Source organism: Ahaetulla prasina, chromosome 1, assembly GCF_028640845.1.
Source record: "Ahaetulla prasina isolate Xishuangbanna chromosome 1, ASM2864084v1, whole genome shotgun sequence".
Classification (NCBI taxonomy): domain Eukaryota; kingdom Metazoa; phylum Chordata; class Lepidosauria; order Squamata; family Colubridae; genus Ahaetulla; species Ahaetulla prasina.
In genome coordinates, this window is record NC_080539.1 from 300,143,656 (window position 1) to 300,164,174 (window position 20,519).

At 40.5% G+C, this 20,519-nt stretch overlaps 1 protein-coding gene across 2 annotated transcripts in view; it reads left to right on the forward strand.

The window, feature by feature from the left end:
• The window catches only part of SUSD6 (sushi domain containing 6), a 57,204-nt gene extending 41,513 nt beyond the window's left edge, over window positions 1-15,691 (forward strand). For both annotated transcript variants that reach the window (XM_058161915.1, XM_058161916.1), the window contains exons 3-6: window positions 499-696; window positions 2,863-3,001; window positions 12,927-13,357; window positions 15,117-15,691. In XM_058161915.1, the coding sequence (XP_058017898.1) occupies window positions 499-696; window positions 2,863-3,001; window positions 12,927-13,357; window positions 15,117-15,142 (794 nt within the window). In that variant the 3' untranslated portion in view covers window positions 15,143-15,691. The remainder of the gene's footprint in view (window positions 1-498; window positions 697-2,862; window positions 3,002-12,926; window positions 13,358-15,116) is intronic.
• The last annotated feature ends 4,828 nt before the right edge of the window (window positions 15,692-20,519 follow it).

The window sequence follows — 20,519 nt, forward strand, 5'->3', positions numbered from 1 at the left end:
TTCAATCTTTTTTATCCATCTGCCTTTTCTGTTCAAAATTGCTGCCAAGCCAACTGTGTTTTAGCTTGTGGTGATCAGGATAGGTATAAATGTTTTAAGCTACAAAAAGCAACAAGTTCAAATTCTTATTTACCTTGGTCTTGGCTAAATCACTGTTCGAAGTTAGCTGACTTCATAAATCCTACTGAACTTGTTTCCTGAGAGAAGACTTGGATAAGCATAATCAGTGTCAAAATCTGTTGAATGCTCATTCATGGTTCTCAAAAGAGAACATTTGTGTTTTCATAGATGAAGATGGAGATTTGGGCCCACCATTCATCACTAATCTCCTTCAGAGTAACAAGACAAGAATGCAGATTCTTGTTATGTTTCAGTGTTTGTTGAAATGCTGTGGTCCTGGGTTTACTACAAATAAATAGTAACATTACACATAACAGTACACATTAATAGGCTTTATTACTTAAAAGCTGGGGTCAAAGTTTCTGTTTTCCTTTGCAGACTGTCCACAGCCATCCAAACCTGAGAATGGAGGTTACAAGTGTCATCCAACGCCTTGCAAAGACCCACTGACATCTGACAGTGTCATAGAGTATTTCTGTGACAAAGGTTATGTATTGAAAGGAGATTACAAATATTTGACTTGCAAGAATGGCAAGTGGAATCCAGAACTGGAGGTTACCTGTAGACTTAGCCAAGGTCGGTATATCTGAGTGAATATGCTCACTTTTGCTTTCTGTGCTGTTAATTTTTGTCCAGTGTTTTCAGATACTGACATAAAACCCTAGCTACACCATAGGAGAGTATTGGGATAATTCTCGCTAAAAAGAAATCTTTATTTCAAACTTTATTTATTTCAGTTCTCTATCAATGTAGCTTTTTTTTCCTTAGAAAATTTATATAGCCGCCTATTTTCTCATAGCAACTCTAGGCAGCTTATAAGCAATAAAAATACGGTACTGGGGCAGGGGGACACCAAAACCACTCGCTCACCCCCAGTGACAACACACAGTCAAAACGAACCATTTGATGGGCTCCACTATGCAGTATATTTCCCATGTAATTCAGAAAACTAATTTGCAGAGATACAGAAAATATTTCCTAATATCTGCAGCTTTTCTGACTCCCTGTCTCCGCGGGCCCCAACTTTTTGGCCACCAGGGACTGCTCTATGGAGAGGTTTTTCCATGGACCAGAGGGGATGTGATTTTGCGTGCTGCCTGCATCCTGCATCCTGCGGATGGGGCTTCACTTGATTGTGTGGCCTGGTTTACGGCACAGCCCAGTGCTGGTCCACAGACCGGGGGTTGGGGATCTCTGCCCTGTACTGCAGACACAAACGCAACACTCAGACAAATGTAATTTCCACACAACACTTCAAGAAGTGGTGGTTATTAAATTAAAATTAATAAAAAAGTATTTCGCCTATATGCTGAATGCTTGCTTCTGAATTTTTAATTGTTTTTTAAAAAAACAAATCTGTAGCCATTTTCTGCACTGGGGAAGACTTTATATCGTGTTGGTTGGGAATTCTGTATGTTGTTGCCCAATTTGTGTGGAAGGCTTAAGGCTGAATATGTATATATTGGAATGGCTCCACTTTCTCAGTTGCAGTGCCTGGCTCCTTGCACAATACCATCCCAAAACATTAAAGGACCCCTAACCTAACTATGTTTAAGTTAGCTATGAAGACTTGACTCTTTCCATAAACCCTGGGTTAGTGCGTAGTGACCCTCTTTTGGGAATTTGGGTGAATGAGAGTTATATTTCTGTTGCTCTCTCGGGTTGTCTTCTGGAGTAAGTGGCCATATTAAATTGAATAAATTAAATTTGTCTCTCTTTTTGGTAGGTTATGATAGAGTTATTATTTTAATATTTATATGCCGTTTATTCTAGAGTTGGGTGGCTTCAGATTTTTCAAATTTAACAGATAAATGAAACAAGGGCATAGCTAATTAAATAGTAAAGTATTTAGAGGAAGGGATTTTCGATCCAACTCGGTCATAGCTTACTGCAAGGGAATGTTCTTTGCCCCATCTTGACTCTTTTGAAAAGAATGTTCTCAAAAGCAACTTAACAATTGGGTCTTGCAAGATTTTCAGTTAGATAAGAATCCATTTCCCATAACACGAAGCCAAAAAAAAAAAAGGAAGAAAATATTTGTCATGTTGTTTTAATTGAGGGGCTCGGGTACTGCAGCAGCAGTAGGAGAGGAGTAGATGTCACTTAATAGAAATTTATGGGGAAAAACAAAATCCCTGAAGACCAGATGAATTCTGAAACTGAAATGTTCATGTTCAGTGGAAAAACTGAGCTTGGGACTTTTTTACCTCCTAAAAACAAAGCTTTTAACATAATAGGAATAATACCAATCTCATTGCCAAGCTTTGACTTGACAATGGAATGTTCCCACAACATTCTGCCTAATTTCCAGTAATACTGATTTAAGTCATACAATCATATTCAAACTTATAATTCAGCTGCTTATTTTTTCCTCTTGGAATTAAATAAATTTCAGAAAATGTAGTCTTGAATATATTCATTATAGTTTTGACTTGCATCCAAATGATTTGAAATTCAGTTAATCTAAAACAAGAAGCCTGGGGGTTATCAAACAGCTAAGATAGCCTGGGAGTTCAGTTGAAAGGAGCAAACAAATCCAACCAGGTACAGTCTCTCTGAGGATGTCTCTGAATGTAATTGCAGCAGATTTCACCCAAACCAGGCTTCCCTGAGAAGAAAACTGCCTATGCAAACAGCTTACTGTCAGGACTGAGCTTATTCAGAAATCCTGCCTTAATTATAGGAAACAGCTGCTTCCTAAAGAGAAACCATTGACTGTTTTTTGTTTGTTTGATTTTGTAGATAAAGGTTCTCCTCCAAGTGTAGGAGTACCCACTTTATCCATAGTGGCTACTACAGCAAGTTCAGTCGCTCTCATCCTTCTCCTAGTTGTATTGTTTGTTTTGCTACAACCAAAACTGAAGTCATTTCATCACAGCAGGTGAGTTCTTCAGAATTTGTGGGGGTCTCTTCAGTTAAAGAGATTTGGGGGTGGAGGTTGATATCAAGTGGAAGAGGCTATTGTGACTAGTTGGGTATTAGGTGAAGGCTATATTTGCTGGAGTTGATGCTGCTGCTCAGTTTAGTAAATTGCTGCGATTAGAGTGGTAAAGTATACCAATTCAATGTCCAAAGTAATCTAAACCATGCAAATTAATGGCCAGCGTTCTCAGAATACTGCATGCTACAGTTGACTTAACTGCAGAATAGCCTGAGAGATAACACAATAGTTATGCCAGTTATGTACTGCAACCACTAAAAGGTTAGAATAGATCCTAATGTTGATAGTGGAAGCTATTTGGGAAGATGACATAATCATCAGCTGCCTTTGAGGGGCAGATGTTTAGGCATGTAAATTGGATGGAGAACCTGTTCAGATGCTGTTAGGTCTTGACCTCCACAGCTATGCCAGCGAAAGATGAAGAATGCTAGAAGTTGGTAATATCTAGAAAGTTTCAGAATCCCCACTCTTGATGTAAATGCTTATAAGTACACTATGGTGACATGTGTCTCACTATTTTATTGACCCAAAGTTATGCATTCTTTTTCTGATCGTTCCTTACTATCTTCTTTTGAGTTTTTCCTCCAATCTTTTTTTTTATACTTCAGGAACTCATTCTGTTAGGCAAAAAAAAAAAATTTCTTTGGGAAAACTATTTCCGTTTTGATCTTGAAGATAACAATCACTGATCCTATAGCAAAGGAATAGCTGGACTCTGTAGTGTAATACATACATGGTCAAATTCTGTTTTTATTTCCAGGAGGGAAACATTAGATTTTTCAAAGTACATTGCTCTCAATAAATCCTAATTATCAAGGTCTCTTCTAGTCGAAACTTTACCTAAGGCTTATTGGAGGGATCCAAAATATCCAAACAAAACACTGTGTTTCTCAGACTATCTATATGGTCAACAGGCACCACTGTCATCTCCGTTACTCAAAAGCCAAAAGAAACTCTGGCCTTCCTTCCATTCTTGGAGCTGGGAAAAGAGATCTGTGCTTTGTTTGCTCCCTGCCTGCTTCAAAGTTCCAAGGCTGGGAGGAAGCTTGGAATTCCTTGAGCTCACAGACTGTTGTCAGTATGTTTACTCTGGCAAGCACAATGTGGAAACAACACTTTGGGGGAAGAGGGAGTTTTGTAAACAGGCTTAATTAGGTTGGAGATTTTATTGATTTTATTTAAAATGAACAGTTATAATCACTGCTAGTACGCACTTCTGTAGTCCAGACTATTTGTGTATTATTCTCTGAGATAAAGAAGGAAAAACAGTTTCCTGCAATCTTACTTGTCTATTTTTTAAAAAAACAATTGGCCAATATATTAAGCAGTAGACACATAGTAGTTGTTTTTCCTCTGTTCTTATAACTGAAGCTGGAAAAAACTTGAATCAGGATAGAAATGTCTCTTAATGAAGAAGACAATGCAACGTCAAGGCTGCATGCCCATCATATTCTACAAACGTAATTCAATGAATAAAATGATCAAAACTTTGTGGCGTTTTCTTTGAGTGGATTATGGTAAAAGCACTACTTTGTTCCTTCATGGCGAATTCCCATGGAAAGTTTGCCCCATCTGTTTTGCCTTGTATGCTTTGCTTTCTTAAGATAGCAATCAAAGGAGTAATATTTATGTTTAATCCAAGTAGTTCTTTCTCTCTTCCAGTCTCTTACATAAAAAGCTATGAAATTTAGACTGTTCAGTTATTTCCAAGATCTTGTGAGCCAGTGGAATTGTTTATCCATAACTGCTTTAAGTTCTCATTTGCAATATTAGTGATAGTTCTGGCCCCTTTTTTATTTTCAAGAAATTTTTCAAGCATCAGGATATTTTACAACAACTCTTACTTACAAGTTATATGGCAAAAATATTTATTTAGTCCTTCAAGTGTGCTGACTGATTCTGATTCCATACTGTTGAATAATTTATTTTTCTTGCTGTCCAATGTTAAAAGACCCTGTACCTGCGGGGAAAATGCTAGGGTGATGGTGATGAGATGCTGTCCAATGTCTTCTATTTTTCTAGCCCCACAGTTGAGTGACATTGGTTTTTTCTTCAGCCTTTTTGATCCTCCAACTTCTACAGTCATATGATTTAGCAGTAGGCAATTTTGTTGGCAGTGTGATGTCTCTAGACTTTAAATGTTTGTCTAGATTTGTCATAGCCTCCTAGAAACTGGTGCTCCTTTAATTATGATTATAGTAACCAATCCTATGGATTTTTGACCCAGGAAGATAGTATTTGTTGCTGCTGCTTGCATTAGGTAATCTTGCACACTTGACATATTTTTTGTATTTTAAATCAGATTGGCTTTTCCATTCTGTTTTTAAAACTTTAGCAAGAAATTCCTTAAGCCTTCTTGATTTCTAGCCCCCAGGTCATATCACTTCAGTCTATTTGAGGTTATCAATATTTCTTCCAGCAAATTTAATTCCAATTTATTTTCCAATCCAGCACTTTTCATTTTATGTTCTTCTATTAATTAAATAGATAGGGTGATGGTGTACAATCTTAGTACACTCGTCTCCCAATTTTGAATCCAATATTGAACCCATATTTCATTTTAGCTGAGGCTTCCTAGATATCATTAAAATTCTCAAAATATTCAGATAGTGTAGTCCAGCCCTTGTGTTTAATAGCTATCTGCAGTTCATTGTGGTCCACACAAAGATATTAGTATAATCCAGGTGTCAGCAACCCATAGCTCTGGAGCCACATACGGCTCTTTCATCCCCCTGCTGTGGCTCCCTGTTGGCTGAACCCACCACTGGCTGGCTCCACCCCTTGCCTTCCCTCCCAGTCACTCCTTGCCTGGCCTGAGAAGGTAAGGGCAATGGCGGGGGATGGAGACTCGTTCTATGTCATAATGGGCTCCAAGAGGAGGCGGGGACGCTGTATCCCCCATTTTGAAGCGCGCTAAACTTAACTTTGCTACGCAAGGTGCTACGAGAGCAGTGTGCAGGCTATGAAGGTGGCAACAGTAGTGGCATCAGTCACAGCCAGGCCAGTGTCTTGGGGCAGAGAGCCAGTCAAGCATCTCCCTGAGCGACTGAGGTGCATGCAGCACCAACAAGGGCCTGAAGAAACACCCATGAGAGGAGGAAAGTACAGGGGTGCTTCGCTCCCACTCTAGATGGAGCGAGTCTCTGTCCCCTGCCATCACCCTTATCTTCTCAGGCCAGGTGAGGAGTGACTGGGAGGGGAGGATGACGGGAGGGGCCAACCAATGGTGGGTTTAGCTGACAGGGAGCCACACCAGGGGAATGAAAGAGCTTCGTTTATCTGGGAACCTGGAATGACTCTTGATTTAAATCATATGGTAAAAAGCACACGAAGAAGAAAGACAACTTCAGCAAAAAAAACAACAACAACAACCAACAGCCCCAACCCTTGCCTGTTTTTGGAAATGGTTCAGGAGGGAACACATACACACACACACACGGGAGTGGGCTCGATTGCATACAAGGGCCTTACAATGGCTACTTTTACCCAGTCAAGAGATCAGGGTGCAGCAATTCAATGTCCAAGATCAGGGTCCCCAAGCAGGTTCTCCGATCCCTGGACTGGTGGACATCAGCCACCATGGAGGAAGGATGTCTCTTCTGAGAACCTTCCCGACTGGTGCTGACCTCTGACGCCAGTCTCTTCAGCTGGGGTGCCCACCTGAATTCCAAAGTGACTCAAGGTTGCTGGTCTCAGCAGGATCTGCTCAATGACATCGATTGGCTGGAACTGAGAGTGGCTCATCTGGCGCTAAACTGACTTGTCAGATCAAGACGTGCTTCTATTGATGGACAATGGACAAAGCACATGTCAACAGGCAGGGAGGACCAGGGTCCTGGTGCGAGAGGTGAAAGACTTATGTCTCTGGCCGGAGAAACATCTGCAGTCCTTATGAGCGGAACATATTTCCAGGACATCCAATACCCAAGTGGACTAGTTGAGCAGAACAACCATCGACCAGTCTGAGTGGCGACTCCACCCAGACCTATTTCACCAAATAACAGAAAGATTTGGTATTCCGGTCCTGGATTTATTTGCCAGCCCACAGAACACTCAACTTCCGAGATTTTTTCCCAGGTTCTGGACACCAGCGGCCGAGGGAGTCAACTCCTTCTGTTCCCTGCCAACCTTTTGTAAGCCTTTCCTCTGACCTCCCCAATACCAAGAGTCATCAGAAAGATCTTGGAGGAGGAGGATGACGGAGGGGCCAACCAATGGTGGGTTTAGCTGACAGGAGCCACACCAGGGAATGAAAGAGCTTCGTTTATCTGGGAACCTGGAATGACTCTTGATTTAAATCATATGGTAAAAGCACACGAAGAAGAAAGACAACTTCAGCAAAAAACAACAACAACAACCAACAGCCCCAACCCTTGCCTGTTTTGGAAATGGTTCAGGAGGGAACACATACACACACACACACGGGAGTGGGCTCGATTGCATACAAGGGCCTTACAATGGCTACTTTTACCCAGTCAAGAGATCAGGGTGCAGCAATTCAATGTCCAAGATCAGGGTCCCCAAGCAGGTTCTCCGATCCCTGGACTGGTGGACATCAGCCACCATGGAGGAAGGATGTCTCTTCTGAGAACCTTCCCGACTGGTGCTGACCTCTGACGCCAGTCTCTTCAGCTGGGGTGCCCACCTGAATTCCAAAGTGACTCAAGGTTGCTGGTCTCAGCAGGATCTGCTCAATGACATCGATTGGCTGGAACTGAGAGTGGCTCATCTGGCGCTAAACTGACTTGTCAGATCAAGACGTGCTTCTATTGATGGACAATGGACAAAGCACATGTCAACAGGCAGGGAGGACCAGGGTCCTGGTGCGAGAGGTGAAAGACTTATGTCTCTGGCCGGAGAAACATCTGCAGTCCTTATGAGCGGAACATATTTCCAGGACATCCAATACCCAAGTGGACTAGTTGAGCAGAACAACCATCGACCAGTCTGAGTGGCGACTCCACCCAGACCTATTTCACCAAATAACAGAAAGATTTGGTATTCCGGTCCTGGATTTATTTGCCAGCCCACAGAACACTCAACTTCCGAGATTTTTTCCCAGGTTCTGGACACCAGCGGCCGAGGGAGTCAACTCCTTCTGTTCCCTGCCAACCTTTTGTAAGCCTTTCCTCTGACCTCCCCAATACCAAGAGTCATCAGAAAGATCTTGGAGGAGGAGGACGATGAGGAGGTGCTGATGGTGGCATCTCACTGGCCATGGCACCCATGGTTTGCGGATCTGATGACACTTTCCATCTCATGCCCATGGAAAATACCGCCTCAAAGGATCTCCCTCAGTCAGGGGGCCCTGCAACACCCATACCCTCAGTGGCTCCAGTTGGCCGTTTGGCACTTGAAAGGGAGATCCTCAGGAAGGCACATTTCTCTGGCAAGCTAATTTCGACTATTCTTGCTTCCCAAAGGGCATCAACAAACAGGATATATGAGGCCACATGGGCTTCATTTCGTCACTGGTGCACTAAGGAGAAAATAGGCTCTACATCAGCAACAGTTCCATGGGTCTTGGACTTTTTGCAAGTGGGCCTTGATAACGGATTACCTACAAACATACCACCGTATGGTGGCCCGTCATACCAGGTGAGGGAGCAGCTCGTCTTTCCCAGCACCTGAAGGTACATAGCTTTTTGAAAGGGGTGTCCAATCTGTTACCCCCAACTCTCCACTGATACCCAACTTGGGATCTGTTGATCGTCTTACAGGCACTTAGGTCTCCTCCGTTCGAGCCCTTAGGGTCAGCCAGCATCAGAATGTTGACTTTTAAGTTTGCGTTTCTCGTGGCAATCATGTCGGGAAGCAGAATTTCGGAGCTTGCAGCCCTTTCTGTGCAACATAACTTGTGTATCTTTCATCCAGATAGTTGTGCTACATCTAGATCCGACCTTTGTACCAAAGATTAACTTGGTTTCACAGGGCACAAGAACTTATTCTACCAGACTTCTGTCCGAATCCCAGACATCCGCGTGAGAAAGGCTGGCATACGTGGGAAGTCCGCAGAACTCTATGTAAATACATAAAGCGCACACCTGCATTCCGTCAGATGGAATCTCTCTTCGTTTCATTTCAGCCCAGGTCTATGGGCAAGAAGGTGCCTCCATCCACCATCGGACGTTGGCTGAAGGCATGCATTGTGCTAGCCTACGAACATCAGGCCAGACCTGCACCATGCCGTGTCATGGCACACTCCACCAGAAGTGCGGCAACCATGGCTGTGTGGGCTACGCAGGCTTCAATCCTTGAGATTTGCAGGTCAGCCACCTGGACTTCTCCCCTATCGTTTGTGCGGAATTACAAGTTGGACCAGTTTGCCTCGACAGAGGCAGCATTTGGAAGATGGGTGTTACAGCGGGTCATGCCGGCCGAGGGGACCCTGGACCAATTGTCTCCCACCCTACATCGATTTAGCTTGGATATATCCCATGCTTGGACTCTCCAAGCAGCACACAGAAGGAATGTTGGACTTATTTAAACGTTTGTTCTATGTGCGCTGTAGGAGAGTCCAATCCCACCCTGGTTCTGGTATGGTCTGGGGTCCAGGAGTGGTCAATTTCACTGTTGGGCTATGTCCTCTCTAGATCTATCACTTCGTTGAAAAAACTGAGGCTTGGCTGGGAGGAAGAGGCATGGCCAAAGATTTTGCAACTCAGTCTCTGACAAATCAGACAAACTGAAAACCATGCTTGGACTCTCCAGCAGCACACATAGAATGAACATTCAGGTAAGCCCAATGTCCCTTTCCCACAGAAAAAACAAAAACAAAACGGGAGCCACAACACCAGGGTAGGCATGACTGGGGTGGGAATGAGTGATGTTGAGTTGGCCACCCAGGTTTTATGGCTCCTGGTGGTTTTTTTTTTTTTTTCTGTGGGAAAGAGGTCCAAATGGCTCTTTGAGTGTTTAAGGTTGAAGACCCCTGATATAATCAATAAAAGAAAAACCAGTGGCTTTTAGGGGACTATCTTGCCTTTTCAGTTATCCATCTAATGTGTGTAACACATGCAATTATTTGGTAGCTTGAACATCTGGAACCCTTGGCACTGTCATTTTTTTGTTGTTGTTTTAAATACAGATTCCTATTTACCATTCTCTGGCCACTGCTGTGTTTTCCACATGAACTGTCAGCAGTATTTTAGAATAGCATCCTTGCAAAATATGAAACAGTTCCACAGGTATTTCACAAATTCCTGCAGCTCTATTCATAGCAGTATTTTCTAGGGCTCATTTAACTTTATTTTCAGAAAAGGTCTGACTCTACACATTTTATACTGTGTTATAAATCAAATGGCTGTGTATGAAGTAGATTTCTATAAATTGTATTCACTTTTCAGATCTTGCTCGGCTTTGTGAAATGTGTTTGGTTGTAGGAAATTCAATTTTCAGCCAATTTTGAATCAGTTTTTTAAATTTGTTTTTAATTTTTGTATCTGTTGTTTTATCTGGCTGTAAACTGCCCTGAGTCCTTTGGGAGAAGGGCAGTATAGAAATTGAAATAATAAATAAATAAACAAGTAAGTAAGTAAATAAATAAATAAATAATGTCTGGAGAGGTTTAGAGTTCACTTTTTCAGTACACTTTGGCAAGAAACACAGACTGCATATAGTGGTAATGTTGCCGGTCAGTCTAGTGGTTTTTAGGTTGGTGCTTGGTGCATAGAGCTTGGATGCAAGACAAAATTCTAAGTATTTCTAATTATGAAGTCCTGTAAGCAGAATTAGATATGTGACTCACAGTTTACCTGACAGACAGTATCTGTCAAGTTAGCCCATAGTTGACTCCAGCAGAATTGGCTAATCTATAGAATTCTAACAATTTATAAGGTTATAAAAGAATATATGCTTCCTTAATTGACTGTGGGCCCATGATAGCATAGGAAATTGATTATCAATAAAGCCATACTGTTTCTCTTTATTTAATACTAACATAATTTGCAATTGAAATGTAATAACCATTATCATAGCAATAGCAATTAGACTTATATACCCCTTCACAGTGCTTTACAGCCCTCTCTAATCAGCTTACAGAGTCAGCATATTGCCCCCAACAATCTGGGTCCTCATTTTACCCACCTCGGAAGGATGAAAGGCTGAGTCAACCTTGAGCCTGGTGAGGTTCGATCTGCCAAACTGCTAGTAGCTGGTGATCAGCAGAAGTAGCCTGCAGTACTGCACTCTAACCACTGTGCCACCGTGGCTCATATCCAGTGGTGGGATTCAAATAATTTAACAACCGGTTCTCTGCCCTAATGATTTCTTCCAACAACCAGTTTGCCAAACTGCTCAGAAAGTTAACAACCAGTTCTCCCAAAGTGGTGCAAACTGGCTGAATCCCACCACTGCTCATATCATATCTAACCTCTCTCTCTCTCTCTCTCTTTTTTTTTTTGAATTTATATCCCGCCCTTCTCCGAAGACTCAGGGCGGCTTACATTGTGTTAAGCAATAGTCTCATCTATTTGTATCCATCTTCCTTAACGTATTTTCTCTTGCTTCCGAGATTTTACCCATAGTGGAATTATTATTAGCTATGAGATAGAAATCTTGTAATTCTACCCCAGCTCATTTATGAATCTACTAGGTGGTGATAGATAATTTTTACAGGGTCTCTTATTTCCTCTTTTATTCCTATTTTACATTGTTGGGTTAAGCCTTACTGAAAAAACAAGAGGAGCTTTTAGGATGAAATGTATTACACATTATATTGTTATATTTCCCCTTTTCTCAAGAAAAGAGAAGCGGGGTGTTAATCTGCCCACTATAAATCTGAAATATCTAAAGAGGTTTTTTGGTTCCCAGATTGACCTGGCATTGTCATGATGCTGTAGTTGGCTTGACAAGATGGCAGACATTTTCCCTCCAAAACATAGAGCTGGGATGGGACTATAATGATTCCTTCCCATTTCTGAAGCTTTATACTGGAAACAAGGTTGAGTCTCCTCATGCTCACTAGCTAGTACAGTAGTGGCATGTTGATTGTGGAAAGTACTTTAAAGCACAATAATGTCTGTGAAGAAAACATTGTAATGAAACAGTGGGAATATAAAATTCTGAAGTAACATGTTCAACAAACTTAACATAACATTACATGCATAAAAGGCACATGAAAGCCTGTAATAGGGATATATCAGTCTTAATTGGAATAAAGACTCTAGTCCCTCAGTATTAAATAAGAAGGGTTCATTTCAGCATAATTTTTGTTCAGGAATTTTAGTTCCAGATCTCAGTTAACAATTTCATAAGCATGTCAATGTTAGGAAGGAAAGTTTGTGTAGCTCATTAAAGAATTGGCCTACCTCATTGAAAATAATCCCAAGATGAACCATTTCTCTGCCTTAGGCTTATTAAAACCTTCTCCCATTTAATGTCCTATAAATAGATACATTGAAGTTTTTGTGTATATGTGCCTTTGAGTCAGTGTTGACTCTGGTGACTACCTGCCTGTAGTTTTCTTGGTGAGATTTCAGGAGTAGTTTGCCATTATCTCTTCCTAGGTCTAAGAGAGTGTGATTGGCACAAGGTCACCCAGCTTGTGCTTTCATGTGGGACTAGAACTCATGATCTCCCAGTTTCTAGCTTGGTACCTTAACCACTACATCAAACTGGCTCTCACCTTACAGTTCACTAAACACCTAATGGCTATGCTAGTTTGAAATGGTGCTTGAGAATTCTAAAACATTGCGGTCCTAAGACATTTGGAGAAAACCAGAGTATAGACATGGTTTATTACTAAAACCTTTACCTCTGAAACAACAGTGAAAGAAATAGGATTACTAATCCTGTACATTTGATTGTTCCATAAAATGCCGCTTGCGTCATTGTACCTAAATATTTCTTTGAATTCCAAACACAGGCGTGATCAAGGTGTTTCTGGGGACCAGGTTTCCATTATGGTGGATGGAGTTCAGGTAGCTTTGCCATCTTATGAAGAAGCCGTCTATGGCAGTGCTGGAAACTGCATACCATCCTCAGATACACGGATACAGATCGTTCTTTCAGAAGGAGCTGAACAGAGTGAGGCAAGGGAAATGCAACGGCCACCACCACCAGACCAAGGGGGTCCCAGTGGCTTCATTAGGGAGGATGAAACCCCTGGACGCTCTGGATTGTGTGAAGCTGGCAGCTCTCACCACTCAGAAACTGTTCTAGTGCATCAGGCGACCACGTCTTCCTGGGTAGCTGGCACATCTAGTAGTAAATCTGGGCACAAAGAGACTTCAGACTCAGAAAACAGCGATGTACAAAGCCTTTTATCACTTGCTTCCTCAGAGGAATACATGGATGGTAAGTAATGTGCAATAAGTCTTGAATCTGGATTTATAGAACTGGAATAAAAATGTATGTAAATTCTACAAGCTCCATTTATTCCTTCAATCAAGAAATTACAAAGAGTAGCATAGTTTTCAGAGAAAAACTGTTCCAGAACCTTTTTGTTATCCATCACCTATCTATCTTTACAATTTATATAGCCACCCATCTCAATATATGATTCTGGGTGACTCACAAAAAATTAAAAAAGAGTATAAAAACACTAACACAGCAAGTTAAAAACAATATATAACTAAGTATAAAACTTACAAGAAAATTCATAGCTGAAATAGTCACATCTGACCATAACTGTCAATGCAGCCATGGCACAGGCTCTACCACATCTCCAACTCTTCATGCCCATTGCAGAACCATGTTTTCAGGACCTTGTGAAAAGCCAGCAGGAGCCACACCTGTCGTGTTTGGAGTAATGCAACCCCAACCAGGAGAAGAGGTGGAAAGTCCCCAAAGCCAGGTGGCCCCAAGACCCCCAAACCACTCAATTTTGCTTGGGTTGAGCTTAAGCCTGTTGTTCCCCATGAACTTCCAGACACTGAGATTGGACCTCCACAACATCACTTAAGGTAGAAATGTAAGCTGGGTTTTGTCAGCATACTGATGGCTCCTACCCCATATCATTGGATAATCTCATCCATTGGCTTCATGTAGATGTTAAACAGCAGTGAAGAAAGTACCAAACACTGTGGCATCCCACAAAGAAATCTCCTTCCTAACATATTCTCCCTAACAACTCCATAGGGTTACCTATTAATAGATTTAATTGCAATTTTCTGTGCATTCACAAAAGTGCACAAACAAAAAACAAAAACCCTAGTCTTGCATTCAGGATTTACTAATGCAGGGTTCTAAGATGCGTAATTTATTTCATCTGTAGTCTTTATTTATTCTGGTATAGAAGTTTAGAAATCCAAAACTCAAGAATACTTTAATACCTGTTGAAAAGGCAGCTTAGGCCTTCCTCCCTTACTTTTCTGCATTTCTATATTACTGGGCGTCTCCTGACCACGGAGTTGTTTATGCTTGGAACTGGACAGTTTCTCTTCAGGCTGGCCACAAAAACCTAACCCTGGTGCATTTTCTTTTTAAAATGAGGAGGGGAATGAGGTGTGTTTTTTTTTTAATCAGCTAGCTACTATGTAAGAGAATGGCAAAGCCATCCCATAGAATGACTGGAGACATGTGGATGGTAGTGACATGGTACTTTACTTCCAGGATGGAAGCTATGAGAAGGCATCACAGGAAGTGACAGAAGGGGGAAGTTCTTCCAGTGAAAATCTGCGTATTCTACAGCGCCAGATGACATAGTGCACAATTATTTTACAGTATTTTCTCTAGACCAGGAGTTCAACTGACACAGGGCAAAACCAGTCTCTGACTGGTACAGTTCTCACTATTGGAAGGAGCCTTAGTCTGATCTGAAGATTAGCAAGAATAAATAAGCTTTGTTCTCTTGTCTGAGTCAATCCAAAGAAGCTCTTATTATTAAACTCTAGGGCTTTTCTAAGGGAAAGGCTTTGCAAAAACACAGCCAGTGAAAGTTTTAAAGAATGCCAAGCTTTTATAGAAACTTGGATGGTTAAACAAGAACTTTTGTAACTCAAATGGACTTCATAGACTTCTCAGACTCTATCAGGGCTGTGCTGGGTTGTCTTTGAAACCTGGAACCAAATAGAAAGATTATCTAACATCCTTTTCTCTCTCTCCTTCCCTCCAGATATTCCATTGTTGAAAGAAGCATGAGGGTTACAACGGTCATCAAGTCTACACTCTCTAGTTTCCTTTTCGGAATGATGAGTGCTTCATGCTGGCTTTCCCTTCCCTGAAGTGCTGCACACTGAATATTTACAGAAAATATCCCTTAGTTGAAGATCCAAAGGATGCCACCAAGACACCATTTTCAGTGCATCAGTGGGGTGCACGGTGCCAGCTATCTTCTCCATCTCATTCTATAAGCATTAAAGGAGGGCTTTAGAGACTGAAGTTCCTCCAGCCTCTCCTCTTTCCCAGACAGATGATTTTGAGTACAGTCTCTGGAGAGTTGCCATTTACTTGTGCCTTGCTCCTTCTCACACTGGCTCGCTGCAATTTCTCATAGGCCTTGCTAGCTTCTGGATGTCTCAGAAAGCAGGGTCAAACCACAGCTTGCTTTGTTTGGTGCAGATGGTTTTGTTCTATTTATTAACTACATTACGAAGGCAAGAAGAATGCCTTGAGATGGCCTGAGTGGGAGAGTGTTTATAAAATTCACACATACCGGTTGTAGACCTCAGGTGTTGAAAATTGTATAATCCATAATGTAACTGCACATCAACACATTAATAAGCAGTGCTGGCTGTGTTAAAGGGAATTGCTACAGGCCACTTTAGAAAAAAATAGCTTAGGCTGCTACTTGTGCTTTGTTTTCCTCAAGGGTAAAGTGACTATACCTCTCATATATTTGCATTCGTTCTTTTCTTTTTTCATTCTACCACATCCACTAGGACATTCTTTATCTCTTTGAACATGCTGTGTGGCATACATTGAGGGCTGCAGAAAGCTTTGAGAAACTCCCTTGTGTGTAGCCAGATTTAAGAGCACTTGCATGGCTAAGCCCATGGCCTCATCTTATCAGCAATACTGTGGCCGTATTACAGCTGATCCAAAGCCTTCCATCTTTGAGTATATGATTGGTTTAGTCTCTTTCAAATATTAGTAGAACGTCAGTTTGTTGCGTTGGAGTAGCATTATCACCTGTCACATGCGTTTCTGTGTCAGCTCACCACAGAGTGATTTTGGCATTGCTACTTTATTTTGTTGCTGTGGTTGATTTCTGTCCTTGTGGAGGTATTGCCAGGGCCTGCATTTTCTTCAGCTAGCAACTGTTAATTTTTAAAATATTGATCATGGTTAGCAAGTATTTAGCTTTTGAAATTAGTATGTCCAATTGCCTTGAATGAATTAGTGATAGCCTGCCTTAAAAAAGAGCCATGCTGCTGTTTGTCCAGATGCAAGATCCTCCCTTCCTCAACATGCTTTATTTTTGTGTGTGTGTTGCCTTCTGCATGCTACTTCCACTTGGAAACTTCTTACTATGCAGGGAACATGCTTGTTTACCTCACGTCCTCTCGCACAAGTCTGCTTTTGCTCTTGTTTTTCTAGCTATCTGTGAATGACATTATGGAAGTACTGATTCAATAGCTTTTCTTCAAGTGAACCTCCCAAATCAAGACTTTTTGTGTGATTTCCCAAAGATTTGTACAACAGACGTAAGCATCTTAAGTACCAGTTCTCCATCTTGTCCCAGCCCTGGGGACATGCCAACTGCAGGCATAAAGAACTTGGAATGGGGAATAGCTTTTGCCTCTTTGGATGGCCGCCCATAATCCCTGATTTTAGGTGGCCTGCAGAAGCTCAGAATTATGAGTATTCCTGTGAATATTCCTGACAGAAATTTAGTATTGAAAGCAAATACTCAGAAAACCACAGCTTGCATTTTGTCAAATAATAAAGGTAAAATCTCTGACCTTTGTGAATATATTCCTGCACATTTGTAGGGTAATGTATATGACAATCTTAAGGTGTACAGTAGAATTTGCTGTGGCAATGTGACAAAATTTTAGAACTCTGCATGGTTTTTTTTTAATCCTTCAGAATGTGCAGACGTACTGAGTAAACCAATAATTTGCTTGCTTTTAATAATATGACAGAGGCAAACAATTCTGGATTTTCCTAGGGCCTGATACTGGTATCAATATATATTGCCTTGGCTTTGATTCTGCTCTTTTGTAAGTGAATGGATACATATCAAATATATATACATCTCATTACATAGAAGATGTTTCAGTAACAGTAGTAAGCAAATGTGCAGGAAGAGCCAGCCATAACTAATATTATACAGAGACTAATAAGGCTGTGCAAATCCTTTGAAAGAGCTGCTTCCAGATACAAGGCTATGTACAAAACACCTCTTCCTCAATCAAACAAAAATCTTTTTGCCAAGTTTGTGCTGCCATTTCCAGCTATCTCTACCTTTTCCCCCCCTATGGCTACTTTAGTGAAACGAGCTTTGATTGAGATCCCACAAAGTTAGAAGCACTTCTTTTGAAGGAGTTTTACCATCCTAATGGCTAGGGGCATATAATTTCCTAAACCAAATAACCACAATAATGTTTATCATGCTGTATAGACCCAGCTATTGTGGTTTGTAAATGTTGATGAATGATTTATCATGGTCTGTGAATACAGCCAATTAACTTATTCGGTGAGATTAAGTAACTGTGGCTTAGTGCAGTGGTAAATATTTTGGTTGAGATGGAGATGTTTCAAAGTATATAGAATGACATTTATCTAATACCGATTTCTTTCTGGACTCATATGGCTTGGATTAGCCTTGAATATGAATCTTCTTTCTGACTCAGCCGTGCAGTTTTTAAACAATCGCATTTTAGGTAAGAACTCTGAAATAACGTATTTTTATTCCATCAAACAAAATTTATAATCCTGTGTTTCCATTCAAAAGAAGGGTTTTGGTGGAGCAGATCATATTGTTAGCTTGGATGCTAATGGGAACCACACAAGGAAGGCATTAAAGCACTAGCATCCTCCCTTTTTAATATGTAGCCAGCATGTTCTGTGTACTGCATCCGTATTCTCTGGAAAACCTTTAGTATAGATAATCTTTATAAAGGATTTGGGTCTTACTATTTTACCTGAATAATTTATAGCTGGATTTTGTGATTTTTTCAGGGCAAGAAATAGCTTTCCTTTGTAGAAAACTGAATTTTGAAGATCAACAATAAAAATGCCATCTTCAAAATTGTAAGTTTCTTTTCCCTTTAAAATCTAATATTCTCAGGTTCTTGATCTGATTGGCAAATTCGTATAAAGCAAAGATACCAATAGTTGCTAAGTATATGCTGGGGGTATCTGCTTAAGATGTACATGAATAGAATATTTTTTTAAAGGACATTAAAGTTCTGATGCATCAAAGAGCATTAACGTAGTTGGAAGGGCTGCTACTCCAACACTGTGTAGTTCTTAGGTGCCTAATTATTCATTTAACTTTTTGCAGCCTTTTATAGGGAGAACTACGGTAGACGTTGCAAGAGCACACTTTGTGCCTTGCAGGAATAAGATGTGGTTCTGGTTTTTAAAATGTAAGCCTTTTCTGAAACTTGAGTCTCCTGGTTAATCTTGTTCTTCTGATGAATGAATGCTTGCCATTCCATCCCCCATTTTATTACAAATCCTGGTTGGTAGATGAACCCATGAAACTGCCTTAAAGTGACTTAGATTGGTCTGTCTAGTTCAATAGATTTTTTTTTTAATTTATTATGAAAGGTTTTTTTTATTCCGGTAGTTATCATTGGGATGAGTTGGTAAACATATGAATCTTATGTAAACTGTAGAAATTAACCATAGGACATTTTTCTTTTCCACTGAGAAAAGTTATTTCCTTATTCTTCCACCCAATACATGCTAAAAACAAGACATTTAACTTAAAACGCAATGCTGCTTTTCTGTGGTAAATACGTATCAAGTGGATTGATGCACACTACAGAAAGCTGCCGTTTAACAAGGATGTGAGGCCTGAGCACCCCATTTTTCTCATATATTAATGTTCAGTATAATATCAGTATCTTAAAACAGCTGCCACTCTTACTACTATTGCAAGATTAGATCTGGAGAGGGCACATCTTTCCCAGTATTTCCTCTTTTGAAGGAAAAGCTGAAGCTTGAGAATTCATGCCTGTTAAAATAAACAGGGACTACCAAGTTCCTTTTTCATTTTCTTGTTTTCGAAGTTTCATATAAAATAAGAAGGGGGGGGAAGAAGTTTGATTGAGAATAAATTTGCTTTGGTATTTTAATATTTTAAAAACTGCACATTTAAGGCATGAATACAATTAATAGAAAAATTATACAGGACATTAAAGTTCTGATGCATCAAAGAGCATTAACGTAGTTGGAAGGGCTGCTACTCCAACACTGTGTAGTTCTTAGGTGCCTAATTATTCATTTAACTTTTTGCAGCCTTTTATAGGGAGAACTACGGTAGACGTTGCAAGAGCACACTTTGTGCCTTGCAGGAATAAGATGTGGTTCTGGTTTTTAAAATGTAAGCCTTTTCTGAAACTTGAGTCTCCTGGTTAATCTTGTTCTTCTGATGAATGAATGCTTGCCATTCCATCCCCCATTTTATTACAAATCCTGGTTGGTAGATGAACCCATGAAACTGCCTTAAAGTGACTTAGATTGGTCTGTCTAGTTCAATAGATTTTTTTTAAAATTTATTATGAAGGGTTTTTTTTTATTCCGGTAGTTATCATTGGGATGAGTTGGTAAACATATGAATCTTATGTAAACTGTAGAAATTAACCATAGGACATTTTTCTCTTCCACTGAGAAAAGTTATTTCCTTATTCTTCCACCCAATACATGCTAAAAACAAGACATTTAACTTAAAACGCAATGCTGCTTTTCTGTGGTAAATACGTATCAAGTGGATTGATGCGCACTACAGAAAGCTGCTGTTTAACAAGGATGTGAGGCCTGAGCACCCCATTTTTCTCATATATTAATGTTCAGTATAATATCAGTATCTTAAAACAGCTGCCACTCTTACTACTATTGCAAGATTAGATCTGGAGAGGGCACATCTTTCCCAGTATTTCCTCTTTTGAAGGAAAAGCTGAAGCTTGAGAATTCATGCCTGTTAAAATAAACAGGGACTACCAAGTTCCTTTTTCATTTTCTTGTTTTCGAAGTTTCCTATAAAATAAGAAGTGGGGGAAGAAGTTTGATTGAGAATAAATTTGCTTTGGTATTCTAATATTTTAAAAACTGCACATTTAAGGCATGAATACAATAATAGAAAAATTATACAGGTAATCCTCAAGTTAACAAATGTAATAAAGCCTGCCAATTACATTCATAATCCAAGAATTCGTTAATTGTATCATGTTAAATGAATGAGCCCACTCTGCTTTCCCCAATGCATTTGTTAGTCAAATGCATAAGTCCTTAAGTGCACATGAGGTATCTCAGAGTGGGGAAGACCCATGGTGGGGGAGTTAGTGCTCGAACAGGCCATCCAAGGCCTCCCCTCACCCACTGAGATATCTCATGCTTCGCTTGC